Source organism: Daphnia magna, linkage group LG5, assembly GCF_020631705.1.
Source record: "Daphnia magna isolate NIES linkage group LG5, ASM2063170v1.1, whole genome shotgun sequence".
In the NCBI taxonomy this organism is placed as follows: Eukaryota; Metazoa; Arthropoda; class Branchiopoda; order Diplostraca; family Daphniidae; genus Daphnia; species Daphnia magna.
In genome coordinates this window covers 11,500,596-11,515,087 of record NC_059186.1, presented here as the reverse complement: position 1 = coordinate 11,515,087, position 14,492 = coordinate 11,500,596, and the positions used below count along the sequence as shown (strand labels likewise).

Below are 14,492 nucleotides of genomic sequence, written 5' to 3'. Positions count from 1 at the left end.
CACTTGAGAATCTGCCATGAGCTGCTGGAAAATCTGCCTTCTCTTGTTTTACGGATTAGGTCGACAACGAGCTTAACACGGCCGTAAACTAGCCTAAATGCACTATAAAGCTCAACAACGAATCCCCCTAATAGGGACATGTTAACGGGGATGGAAAAGAATAGGAGCGGCGTTCGTTTTTTTCCGTTTCATCGACTATTCGTTCAGGGGAGAAACGTCTGCGGCCAAACGCGTGGAAAAACGGTCGCCTGCGAGCGAGCTGCTGCAGAGAAGATTCAATTGTTCTCTTGTCTAATCAATACTCGACTAGGAGATAGGCGGTAGGCAGTAGACCTGCATAGGGCATCCGGTATATAAGGTGGTAGATTTGGCACTCCCCCATCGAGAACGATCCACCTGGAATATATGCCCTCTCGTACACAGGCCCCTTCCCTATCCTGTTGTAAGAGGGGAGTGAGGGGCACTTGTCCGCTCACTCGAGACAAGGATCCGCAGCAGCAAAAGAAATAAACCGATTCGAGAAACACATCCACTGCGGAAGGTTCTTCCATGAAGCAACTTTTTTTTTAGAGACGTCATTAGCGCGAGCCTTGATTAGATTGTTGGACGGGCAACACAAGCGAAATGGAATATGAGAAGTGGTTTATGTTACCTTGCATATTTTCAAACTTCAAGCGGTCGTCGAGCCACTCTTCTCGAAACGTCAGGATAACACTGAATTGCTGTTGAAAAGAAAAAATAAATAATTATTTAAAATAATAGAATTGGATGAAGAGTAGCTGTAAAAAGATGGACATAAACGTCGTCAGACAAGTCGAGAACGTTAGTCGCAACGTAAAACCATAAAAGGTGCGTACATAAACTTTGGATTTGTGTGTTGAGGGGGAAGGAACAAAATCCGCATCAAATTATCGACCACAAAAGCAATGGCTGTCGAAAGTGTTTACGCCGTCGGATATACAATTAAATGGATGGGATAGCAAATAGTCAACTTGTATCCCTTCCGGAGTTGCCTCCCTTTTCCGATTCAAGAGCCCACAAACATCCATCAGCTGTCTGGCACGAGACACGCAATAAGCCGAACCGATTCTAATACATACTTCGATTGGCTTTACACACTCATAACATAACAAATCCAAAAAATAAACTGCCGTGATAAGGATGAAAAGATTACCATTTTATTGTCGCTGATGTCGGATATGCCACGAAACATGAGGTTGATGTCGACTATGGTGGGTCCATCTATTATAACGAACGGCAAATGTAAAGGGCACACGTCCATAAACAAGAAATGAAAAAGACACGACGTATCTAGAAATGTGTTGAATAACCTGTGCCGTTGGCAGCCGAAGGCCGAATTCGACGATCGTAGTGAGCCGGCCCCAAAATTTTGTCGAGAATCTGTTTCTCCTTTTCACGAAAATTGACTTTCTTGTTGGCTCCATTCTGCTGTTGGTTGGCTCTGCACGCCACAGGCCGCACATCAAGTTATAAAAAAAAAAAGGGGGATGGAAAGGAAATAGAGTTGTAGAGAACGAAGCAAAAGGAAATGGAATCATCGATCCGAGTTCTACCCAACATCGTCTCGACATCAACTGAAAAATGCTTTCGACCGTGAATGGCATTTCATTTTCACAGCCGAAGACCTACTGGCCTGCAGGGCAACATCAATATTTTTGAAATCAAGAAATCAAAGAAAGGCTCTTTGCAGTCTTGTTTCAGAGGTCAGCCGCTGGTATCTTTTTTAAACATAAAAGAAAAATTTGCGTACCCAGACTGTCGTAAGGAACAAGTTGACAAGACGACTAGCAGCGCCAGAATGTAAGCTGTCTTTGTCATCATTGCGTTGCTGGACCGTTATGGCACCTCTTCCTGGAAATCGTGATTAAAAAGAAGCACGTCACAGTCATTGATCGAAAAACTTTCTCACAAAGTCCAGCTATACGTAAAGAAAATGGCCCCCAAAAAATGTTCAACCCACTCACACGACGCACACACATGCCGCGACATTTCGCGAAGAGAAAAAGATTGAAACGGTGGATCTCTCAGTTCTTTCTTTGAAGGCAAACTTATCAAGAAGAAACGAACGACTCGTTACGAGTTTCAAAGTTTGGTCGCAGACAAGAAAGTGTACATCGGTGCGAGATTGATTCGCTGAATGCAACAGTAAGAATCCTCAAAAAAAGTGAGTTAATCCGTTAATCTTTGGCGTTAGCGTAAAGTCGGAAACGATTAGTGGATGATCCTTTTAAACGGTCTGTTAAATCTCTAGGAATAAAGAAATTTGTAAAACGAACGGTGAGGGGGAAAAAAAACGAGGACTTGAATAAAACAGCGGAACTACGCGGCAAGCGAAGAACAAACAAACAGAAAAGAAAATTCCCATATAAAAACAATAGAGAAGAAACCCCAGAGAATATCAAAGACGAAGAGAAATAAAAAACAAAACACAGTGATAACATTGGTTTCCGCATCCGCGAGAGTATACGTCATTGGTGTGCAAGAGATGAAACTCGGTCGACGTTCCGGGAAGTTGACGACGACAGCCATCGTCATCAGAAATGGGAGAAAAACGTTAAAATAAAAAACAAAAGAACGAAAATAAGAAGAAAAAGAACAGACAGTTGAATTGTCTTTCTGTACCCGAAGGAATCATCGATTTTCTGTTATCACCAGACAAACACAGAGAGGCCACGCAGGCAAACGTGAGGATGTTTAATTTACATTTACTTGTTTGTTTATACAATTTTTCACTTGAAAAGTATTTATTATTTTTTTTTAACTAAAAAAGGCTGTTTTAATTTTGTTTTTAAGTCGCTACTAGGTGATGAATTAAAAAAAATTGCCTACAAAAAACAGGGAGAAAACAAATACAAGAAAAAAGCAAAGTGTGAAGTAAATAACCATCGTAGTGATGTGTGTCGTTTTGTGTGCACGCGACAGCCGAAATGTTTATGTAAAATAGAAAACTATACATCTATATATACTGCAGTATATATAAAAATACACACACGCAGCGATCGAATAACAGCGGAGCAGGGCAAATAAGAAACGAGCTGCTGAAAAAGCCATCCGTCAACCGGAAGGAATCTACTGTAAGAGATTCAAGAGAATTGAAAATGGTCCATGCGCGCCTCACTTGAAAGAGAAAGAACGCGCGAGCTCTGCTAGACGAAGTGAAAAGGAGGAACCGATTGCATGATGCAAAAAAAAAGGCCGGAAAAGAAATAAAAAAAATCGAGAAAAGAGAGTATATATGTATAGTAATAACGAAAAAAACGGAGAGAGCATGCCCTGGGCACCTTGCCAACACTGTGTTCCAGGTCAATGGTACCAGATAATTTTTTTTTTCTTTTTCCCTCTTTCTTTTATATAAAGCCTGTCGACACTAATGGACATTCTGCTACTGATGTTGCAAACTAGACAGAAAGTTGATCCGTGGAGGGCAGGCCCGTCTTCGTTACACAACACCATCATCAAAAGGCCAGCCTCCATGATCGTCTACGGGCATTTGCCACCATTTTCAACTGATTGTTCTCGATTTGAAACGACATAAGAAAATAAATACATACCGTATATATATATAGCACATTTTGTTATTTCTGCTATACTTTCAATTGAAATGATGGTGGTTTACTGATGACAGCACAGTCCGTCTAGCTGCTCTATGCCCCGAATTGATTGTTGGTGCAGAGCATGCTTCCAATGCAATAAGAGTTTTGACAGTATCGTGAAGAGGGACCCCAATCAACGACCATCGATCGCCATTACAAAGTCGATACGATAAATTTTTTTGCTGTCCATTCATTTCTAGTCGACCGTCACGTGTACATCGAAAAAATAAAAAAAAAGTTGACGAAGGAACAAAAACAACTCCATCTTTTTTGTGTTCCGCCTTCTCTGCCGTCTTATATACTTCAACCGATTGGTTCTTTAGCAGCCCCGGTACAAAAAGGTCCCCCCCATCCCCCCGGTTGCAGTCGTCTTTGTAAAGGGAATAATGGGGCAGCCGGACGCAAAGAAAAATGTTGGCCTTCTTTGCGGGAAGCCAGTCGTTGGACCAGCTTGGATATCGACCACGATGAAGCGAATTGGGGGCAGCAACGGATTGAGCCGAATGTCATTTTTATGTTCAATGCAGATATTTTGACAATATATGCAAAACGGCACAATATTTTGTTTACAAGGAAGAATCGATATTTACATGGAAATTCCACGAGACAAAATGCGGAAATTGTTGTCTCGACCTCAAGAATTCAAGATCTCTACAATTTACCGCAGAGCATCTTTTTATTTTTATTATTTAATCAAAGAACGCGGCGAATTGAAGTCATTTGTCCTTTTTGAATAAGCCTAACCGAAAAAAATATTTTGGCAATGTGGTACCGCAACGATTGCATCACAATTTAGATACCACTATCTCGATTATGACATTCCGCAGTCATCCCTTGCCATCGAACAGAATAATAATCTGAGCAGTAAATCATTTCGACATCAAAACATAAATTCTTGATTCTCTTTGATTGATCAACGGCCAGCCAACCCATACAAAGGATAATATTGCATCACCCTTCTACATTAAAAACAAGGCACTCTTTATCTCGTCTATAAGAATGTCCATCTAGAACGAATTGCAAAGTCAGCAACATCACGAAAAAGATCGACCACCGCAGCGTGACAGCAAAACTCGTTAGGATAAGGCCCTTTGGCGACGATAAAAACACCAACAACAAAAAAAGTCTAGAGATGCTGTGTGTGTATAGGGATAGAACGACAGTATACGGATTGACTGGCTGCGGAAGCGGATGAAAGTGGCAGCATAAATCCGCTTTATTGGTCGACTTTGAACATCGATCGCGTGATACGAACGTCTCAGTGATCTTGTGCCAGCAGCGGGAAAACCTCCCGCCGGGGAAAAAAAAAAATCTGCCATCTAAATTGTCATCAGCGAGTAGGAGAAAAAGAGCCAAAAAAAAAGAATACGACCACTTCCGTTAAGTAGAGTGGCAAAGTTGTAAAAAAAAAATAATAAAACGGTGGGCTCCAGAAAATCCAGGAGCATCATGATGCCAGTTTGTACGTCTGAGATGATCGTGCAATCATTAATGGTCTCCTTCACAATCGACAGCGAGTTTTTTATTTTTTATTTAGAAACCCTCAATGAAAAAGACGTTTGTCGGGGAGGCGACGTCAGCGGGGAGACAATAAAGATGGGACGATGCAACTGTTAACACTCTCCCGCACTCGACTCGATCCCAAAGATTAGAAGAGGTAGATTAAAGCGAGAGTGGAGAATCCAGAAAAAAAACTCTTGACGCGTCGATGATCATCGCCCAGATTTGGGTAGAGACTCAACACGGGCAAACTTACGAAAGAGACTCGCGTACGGCCAAAAAAATCTTTTTGGCTTTGATCAAAGCTTCTTTTTTTTTTCGCAGTATGTTTACGTGCCGCCCTGTGCAGAATATCATTAACTTTTTAGGAGTGTGTGACACAGTGTGACAGTCCACGCGCTTTAGACTCCATTACGAAAACTATCTACAAAGAAACATCAGACGAGATGTCTTATCCAAAACGTATTACACGGTTGGTGTTTTTTTTTTCTTTCCAGCAGTTCATTGAAAGCAGTTGATTGGTCGTAGAAGGCAAGTATCTGCAGCGGAATAAGATTAGTAGACCCACGAAAAAGAAGAGGTCGGACGAACAAGTCCCGGTTTGGTTTTCCTTCGTATGTAGTGGAGGATTCATTTCGTACTCGTTGGCTGGATTCCATCGCAGGCTATATCATCACCAACGCTGTCACTCAGATTGAAGATAAGCTCGGTGTGCAATAGGACGAAGAAATGGAGGATGGAAAAGCGAACGAAAAAGAATAGTATTCTGCTTGTGTGTGGGTAGTGCAAAAAAAAGCAATAAGGAAAATGATTGAAAAACCCGGCTTTTTTTTCGATTTAGCTGAACAACTGAACCCAACGAGACAAATATCCTTTTGAAGTTTTCCACGGAGGAATAATTGATGTGCGCACTGAAAATATTCCGCTCGTGATGCGCAATGTCCACTCGACTATGTGAACAGATACTTTGTCTTATTTACGATTTATAAAACTGTTTTCTAGTCCTACCTTAGAAGGCGCTGATGGTCGTTGACGATATCTTGGATGGTTGTTTGGATATACTGCGCTGGGACTTGTGCCGATCGACCGTCTTGTTAGAGATGAACAACCGAGTGTTGTATAGATTTCGCCGGGGAAGACGAAGGCAACCCAGATGATCAAAAGAAGGGGGGAGGCTGCGCGTCTGCGCTCTGCAGTCCCGAAAGATTCTGCGAAACAGCTGATAGAACAACATTTCAACATTAGGTAGGAATACATAGGCATCTACGTAACACTGCTACGTACTATAAACATAAAAAAAAAAACAGAGTATTATTTTTCCTCCTTTACTGACGCATGACTATTATTTCTTTTTATGACTCTTTTCTTCATATGTTTCTTATTTCTCCACATTTTCCGTCTATTGAAAAACGATTTTTCTCGCAAGACTGACGGGCGTGATAACGTGCGCGCAGGCGACAATGCTTTTGTCGTTCTAGATGTAGTGTGTGTGTGTGCACTCACAGAGCGCGAAGAATAAACACACAACATGTAAGGAGAAATGAGACCCAAAAGAGAAATGTTTGTCCGCAAGTTCTTTCTTCTCCGCTATAACTCTCGTCCACAGAAACTAATGCTGTAGTACATAGTAACACAAGAGGCTTTCGGATTTAAACCATATGATAGCTCTGTGTGTGTTTGTTATTATTACCGTAACATATTCCATTTCTAGCGCGTACCCCAACATCTCGCATCTTCTAGGATCACGTCAATATATTGCTCCTCCTTTTCCTTCTTTGAGAGCCGCATAAGACGCCGGATTCAAAAGAAGACGACGCGGCGTATGCGGAACACAATCGAATAGAGTATTAAACTACATAAAAGAATGATAAATATAAACAAAAAGAAAGGAAAAAGAAAAAGGCAAAATATATTTACTACGTTAAGCGGAAACAAGAGAAACATGTTGTCTCCTGTAAAGCAATATTTGTATCTAAAAAAAAAGTGCGGTTTACGACTTTTCCCTTTTCGACATGTCGGATCTTTATATTGGATCATATCCACCTTTTTCCTTATCCCACTCCATTCTTTATCGAGTGTCCTTTTTTCCCCACTTGATGGAAAATAGAAAGAGAGAATGACATTTAAAAATACCACGCGACAGAATCCTGACAAAATCTATACATAAAAAGAGTAGGTACTCGCGGCACATGTTTGACACTAACACAGCCGGACGGTACCAACTTAATATCTGTTTGAAACAAATTAAAATTAATAAATAAATAATTGTTTTTTTGTTTTGTTTTTGGCAACTGCTATTTGCAGTGACAGAAAGTTTCTGTTTAGTACATCAACCCCACCCCCCTCCCATCCCATATATTTGTTGGTGAAGATGCGAGTGTGTGTACGTGGGGTGAAAACGAGTAGTCACGTTAGTTTTTGCTTTAGTGCACTTCAAACTTTTTTTTATATTTTTCAACAGCTCCTGTCTGGGAGCTTTCCTTGTTCGCGCAACTCCCGAACTTTGATTCCTAACCTTTTCTTTTTCTCTCCATCCTCGCATCGATCCTGGAAGGGAAGAAAAAAAAAATACTTTGGCCTCCTCTACTTTCTCTTTCATGAGTTCTACTATATCTGCACCGGATAATAAGAGAGAAAAAAAAACGAGGCTTACGAAGGAAGATCAATGTGTAAAAAGAGATAGAAGAAGTCAGAAAAGACATTAAAAAAGAAACCAAACACGTAGGCAGCCAACGAATCAACGTTCCTTGTTGATTTGCCACCGACAAATCGTGCCTTGCTTAAAGAAGGAGCCTGTCAGCGTAATGTCGATGAAGCTCAACATCGAGGCGTACAGCAGACTCGCAGTAATAAGTTAGCTAGCAAGTCTAGACTGCTGTACAGACGGTGACAGGGTCGAGCGTCGAAAAAAACGAATGTCCTAAATTGTAGAAAAGCCACAAGCTGTTGAGCATTGTAAAGAAGAAGAAAGAAAAAAAAAGAGGATTTGGCTACTGACGTACGGTCGGATCGATCATGAGATATGCATGAAGATGCATCAATGATATAGACGTACAACACGCGTTCGGCAGATGCACACAAAAAAACACGCATTTTTCAATTCGCTAAGATTCTTCTAGATCCTATTACATTTAATATCACATTACGCTACGTCAGTTTTGTAATCCGCATCAGTTCGGCGAAAAAGATCAACACCGCCTTTCTAACACTCACGGTGCGCGGGAAGGCGAACGTGTTTTTTGTTTTATTAAAAAAAACAAAAATTGACGAGAAATTTACCTGTCAGCTGGCGATTGTCGCAACGTCCACCGACACTACGACGCTAGTTTTCTTTCTGATCTATCGTCTGTCTATGCGACACTGTCGTTGTTGCTGCGGTCAAACGCCAGTCCGCACGAGGATAAGTCAAAAATCAAAGGGTTGTAGAATCTGATGCCAGCCAACAGTGAAGCAAGAAAACAGCCACCTTCGTCCTGCGTTCAACTCTATCTCTTCGTATTTCTTTTCTTGAGTCCATAGCCGAGCCAAAACTCTTCCCTCTGTCGGCGGAATGATCCAGCTAACCCTCAGCCAAAGCTATATCCTGATCCGGCGCAGTCGTGGTTGCCCTTTTCTCCGTATTCTTTTATGTGTGTGTGTGTGTGTTGACCTTCCTCTCGTTGGCTTTGATAGCGATCAGACCATCTGGTGGTCAGAAAATTAACTACCTGCAAAATTTTCCTCGTAAATGCGCCTTTTACAATTGAACACATGCTGTTCAAACCCTTTGTATTGGCTTCCCTTTGTACGTGAATTCTAGAATTGAATCTAGAGAAAATTATGAAAAACTCGAGATGAACTCTACCTTTTCCTAGTCGTCTCGTCGAAGCACCTTTGGTTGAAAATGATCAATGGCTTGTAGGCAAAAGGAAAGAAAAAGAAAACTATCACCCTGTTTCCCTCAATAGAATGGTGAACAGCACATACGCTCATTAACCACGTAAAATCGATACCTGGCAAAAACTTTTGATCCAACAGCAATAAAAAATGCACTTTAAAATAGTTGGCTTCGGTAGCTAGAACGTATCTAATGCAACGAGAGCTCAGAAATACCATCAAATGTAACAAAATCTTTCTCAACACAACAGGATTTCGACATTTTGGTATTTACAGCTACAAATCGAGTAGACACAAATAACAATTAAAGAGTAAAACGGATTTACCGAGAACGATGTATTGGCGCGGACACTGGTCACCAAGTGTGTGGAAAAAGACGGCGGCCATTAGAGTCACAGGAATGTGCCAGAATGATATGCGACACAAAACAAAGCTGGAAAGCAAATTTCCCAGGATTCATGCCAAAATTTTGTTCATCAAAGATCAGTTCACATTTTCTTCTTTTTTTTTTTTACATAACGAACAAGTAATAATGTAACACAAGCACACAGCTTGTGCTGTGGCTCTTGCCAACAAAAAGACTAAAATGACCTCGCCAGTTTGTGTATGGGCTTACATTGTTTCAATGCGGCAAATCAGTGCGCGGCAAAACTAAAAACAATTCTCGAGATGTGCAACGTTGCCGGATTTAAATTTGTCAGAAAAACACATTTTACACATTAACTATCGTATCGATAATTCGGTCAGACGTGGAGATAAATTGCGGAATACCGTGTTGGGAAACAAATCCCGTCCACAAATACCCCATTCGCTTTTAGCCTATAACGATAGGAGATAAGTAAATAAAAATAAGAATAAAAACAAAAAACTTTGAGATTAAAATGAACTTTACTCATCTATGCAAATTTGCAAACCCAGTAAAGTTAAAAACCCATTAATGATCTAATTAAACTTAATATTTACTACAAGAATACCTTGCAACTACAGATGAGGATTTTAGGCACCGAACATTTATTAATCTAAATTTTTATTGTGTTTACCATGATCCACGTCGGGCATCCAAAAAGGCAGCAACTCTTTATTCCATTGTTCTGCCAATAGGATAGAGGTTTCAGTTTGAACCCAATGAGCGACGGATGTCCTGACTTGATCTTTAACCGGATTCTTCAACCGGTTTCTTCAACCAAAAAATATGAATCTTCTGTTGTCCCTTACGTTGTATAAATACTGAATTTCCTCTGGCTATGCGTTGGTGTATCAGACATCGCATTTTACTCAACCTTCCATCAAGTAAATTTTAATAGTTAAAATTGATATGATCCTTCGACGGACTTTTGTTCATAGAGTATAACTCTCTAATCAAAATTTGTGTTCCAAACTTGGTTTGTATAGAAATTCAATTCACAAAGAATAATAGGGGATAAATGTGCCGTCTGATAGCTGTGGTAGTGATTGGTTCTATAGTCCAGTCGGAATAGCATTTTAACCCAAAACAAATTGCAAAGTTTTGTTTTCTACATGAGCTTTATTAATATTAATCTTGGCAATGTTCTCCTAAAACCCTCCCTCGAAATTTTAATATTTAGTATGATTAATTTCAATTATAAAATATGTGTATTTTTGTATTGTAATTTAGTCTAATGAAATACAAAAAAATAGAAATTTTAAAAAATGAACTTTGTTTGATACTAATTGGTCTACATGCATGCCAAATTTTATTTCCCTAACTTGTAACATGATGAAACACCACACGAAAAATGAGTTCCGTCTCCCTTTTTACTACCCAAAAACCGCTTCCGTGTTTAACACAGAGCTTACGGGGAAACGGCTTTAGCAAAAATCGCTGCCGTTAGTTATCTATAATCCCCTCCTCTTCCGTTTTTGTCTTATATTAAAGAGCTGATTCTCTTCTACAAACCCAGTAAAATATTTTTGGGAGGAAGAATTAGTTTTAAAGTTATTAGATTTTATATACAGCCCATATTTCCTGAAATTTTCTATACGGATACGGCTATGAGAAAATTTCAGGAAATATCTACTAAATGCAATGGAATAATAAAAAGAAAAGGATTTACATGCGATTTCTTAAAATGTGGTTCTTGCGGAATGGAGACTCGATCAAATGCATAAACAAACGATTGCTCAGCTTAGTCTAGTAGTACTGCAGTCGGTAGACATCAATAGATGTCACGACTAGTACCATATTCCTTACCCAGCGATCCCGAACAGGAATGATATAACCACGGACAAACACACAAAGGCAGGAAAATAAAGTGGAAGAATAGATGTATAGAGAAGAGAAAGTCAGCAGGGGACGTGGGGCCGTGAAAGCTACAGGGGGCTATATCTATTCTTCAATTGGCATCACGTTCCAAAGATGCCTGGAAAATATCTTTTTCCCTTTCCTAAAATCAATAAGCTACATTGAGATCGAATTTTTCCTGGCCCATTTTCTTTGAAAAATATCTATATTTATATATAACGTAGTACAGTTTCCTTGTTGTCCTTTTTGTTGTTGTTGTTGTTGTTATTTGGTATTGCCAACGTGAGTCGAATCGCTGCTGGAGCGATCGTTCGGAAATTGTATAGAATAGAGCCTATATCACCATAATAATAATTTAAAAAAAAGAAGAAAATAGCCTTAAGAAAAAAAGAGAAGTGCAACGGATCTGACGGCAACATACGGAACCCGCACAAACGCGCTAATCAAATCGTCAACACGGAACAACATCAGCAGCTTCGGTCAGCGATATTAATACAATCTACAACCTGACAAAAATAAATAAATAAATAACTACGGTGCTATATACCTTTATAGACATGATTCATTCATTACACCCGGGTCAAACAAAAAGCGAAATCTGCTCACCAAAACAAGGCATACAATTTATATACGTAACGACCAAATGTCAAGGACAACCAACGAAAGTTGAAGAGATGAAAGCTAATTACAATCAGCCCAACCCCTATTACACACACACGCACACCACGTTTGTGTGTGTTTTCTTAGATGAAAAAAAAGTGCGTGCGTGTACGGTACGAGGGTGTCTCCTCCGCACCCCTTTCACAACACACGGCAATCGACTCGACAAGAAAAGCGTCGTTATAATATTAGCAATGATGAAGCTCTGTCGTCGTCATCGGTCGCTGCTGGCAACTCGCCGCCCGTCGTCATGGCTCTATATAAGTCGTACTGGATTTTTTTTTTTTTCTTTTATATTCCCATCATGCTGACTGCAATTTTTTCCCCCTTTCCATCTACAAAGCTGTCGACACGATTCTGCGCCATATTTTCGATCAAAATCATCGCATGATGAGATGGGCGAGAAAAAAAAGAAATAAGAAATTGAAGGCGTGGGTTGTCTGCTGACTTGCTTGCTGCAGACTTTGCTTGATCCAACCAAAAGACATCGACCTATTGTCTACTTTCAATAGACAATAGAACAATAGACCAATCCAGACAAAGGCTGGAGATATTCAATTTGCGGCGGATATTTAATCAATGAACTGAAAATAGAGATGCCAACAATTGCCAATAACACCAGTCTGCAGCAATCTTATTTTGCTCGTTTCATTTATATATAGGCCTATACTATATCCCCGCCATATATAAGATAAACATTGCGGGTCTGCTTTTGCGGGGGACTAGTGCGACTTAGCCGCACGTGAATGCTAAAGTTTATTATATGGCTCCCATCTTATCGACTTATCACGAACATCAAAAATGAAGGCGAAAAACTTTTATTCTATATACGAAGTTGTTCTATTGGCGATGCCAACAAAAACACGACTGGAAACAAATTGAAAAAAAAAGAAAAGAAAAATGAGACTGTGAAAGCCACAAGAAGAATAGAAGATTAGAATCAGCTCTTTAATATAAGACAAAAACGGAAGAGAAGGGGATTATAGATAACTAACGGCAGCGATTTTCGCTAAAGCCGTTTCCCCGTAAGCTCTGTGTTAAACACGGAAGCGGTTTTTGGGTAGTAAAAAGGGAGACGGAACTCATTTTTCGTGTGGTGTTTCATCATTTTACAAGTTAGGGAAATAAAATTTGGCATGCATGTAGACCAATTAGTATCAAACAAAGTTCATGTTTTAAAATTTCTATTTTTTTGTATTTCATTAGACTAAATTACAATACAAAAATACACATATTTTATAATTGAAATTAATCATACTAAATATTAAAATTTCGAGGGAGGGTTTTAGGAGAACATTGCCAAGATTAATATTAATAAAGCTCATGTAGAAAACAAAACTTTGCAATTTGTTTTGGGTTAAAATGCTATTCCGACTGGACTATAGAACCAATCACTACCACAGCTATCAGACGGCACATTTATCCCCTATTATTCTTTGTGAATTGAATTTCTATACAAACCAAGTTTGGAACACAAATTTTGATTAGAGAGTTATACTCTATGAACAAAAGTCCGTCGAAGGATCATATCAATTTTTACTATTAAAATTTACTTGATGGAAGGTTGAGTAAAATCCGATGTCTGATACACCAACGCATAGCCAGAGGAATTTCAGTATTTATACAACGTAAGGGACATCAGAAGATTTATACTTTTTGGTTGAAGAACCCGGTTAAAAAACCAGTTAGATCATCCATCGCTCATTGGGAATCTTAGAACCTCTATCCTATTGGCCGAACAATAGAATAAAGGGCTTGTTCTTTTTTTGATGCGCGACGTGGATCATGGTGAATACAATGAAAATTTAGATTAATAAATGCTCGGTGCCTAATATCCTCATCTGTGGTTGCAAGGTATTATTGTAGTAAACATTAAGGTTAATTAGATCATTAATGGGTGTTTAACTTTACTGGGTATGCAAATTTGCATAGATGAGTAAAGTTCATTTTAATCTCAAAGTTTTTTGTTTTTATTCTTATTTTTATTTACTTATCTCCTATCTTTATAGGCTAAAAGCGAATGGGGTATTTGTGGACGGGATTTGTTTCCCAACACGGTATTCCGCAATTTATCTCCACGTCTGACCGAATTATCGATAGTTAGTGTGGAAAATGTGTTTATCTGACAAATTTCAATCCGGCAACGTTGCACATCTCGAGAATTGTTTTTAGTTTTGCCGCGCACTTTGTAGACACTGAAACAATGCAAGCCCCCAACAACACGCACGAGCCGTTATATACAAGTGAGAGAGCTCAGAAAAAACAAAAATAAACGCCACAGCTCAAAAGCAACAATAGACGAGGCAAAGGTCGATGACTTTGTCAAAGCCAAAGAACTTTTTTGTTTTGTTTTTTTACGGGATTGATGTGCGGATATACTAACGTCAATTATTCAGGTGAAGGTCATGTTGTTTTTCACCTTTCCGGAGAGTCTTGCCAAGTTTTGGTGCGCACCACTAGTGGCAGGTTCAATACTACTCTTCTTCTCGCGCTGCACTGAGCTGGTAACGTGCACACGTTTTGCGGCGATAACAAGCACAGGCGAAGATGATGACAAGCAAAGTTATCGAGTTCTCACT

General features: G+C 39.6%; 2 protein-coding genes across 4 annotated transcripts in view; both read right to left on the bottom strand.

Annotated features, from left to right (window-relative positions):
* LOC123472445 (glutamate-gated chloride channel-like) overlaps positions 1–14,492 on the bottom strand; it is a 39,109-nt gene that overhangs the window by 6,181 nt on the left and 18,436 nt on the right. The window lies entirely within an intron of this gene.
* Positions 1–14,492, bottom strand: part of LOC116923185 (glutamate-gated chloride channel) — a 20,673-nt gene extending 6,181 nt beyond the window's left edge. The window contains exons 1-7 of one of the 3 annotated variants that reach the window (XM_045173980.1): positions 14,333–14,492; positions 9,317–9,423; positions 6,123–6,333; positions 1,772–1,872; positions 1,332–1,462; positions 1,175–1,242; positions 653–722 (exon numbers count right to left, since the gene is read on the bottom strand). In XM_045173980.1, the coding sequence (XP_045029915.1) occupies positions 653–722; positions 1,175–1,242; positions 1,332–1,462; positions 1,772–1,842 (340 nt within the window). In that variant the 5' untranslated portion in view covers positions 1,843–1,872; positions 6,123–6,333; positions 9,317–9,423; positions 14,333–14,492. Of the gene's footprint in view, positions 1–652; positions 723–1,174; positions 1,243–1,331; positions 1,463–1,771; positions 1,873–6,122; positions 6,334–8,393; positions 8,605–9,316; positions 9,569–14,332 lie in introns of those variants that run through there. The other 2 variants (XM_032929663.2, XM_032929664.2) reach the window with 2 other exon arrangements.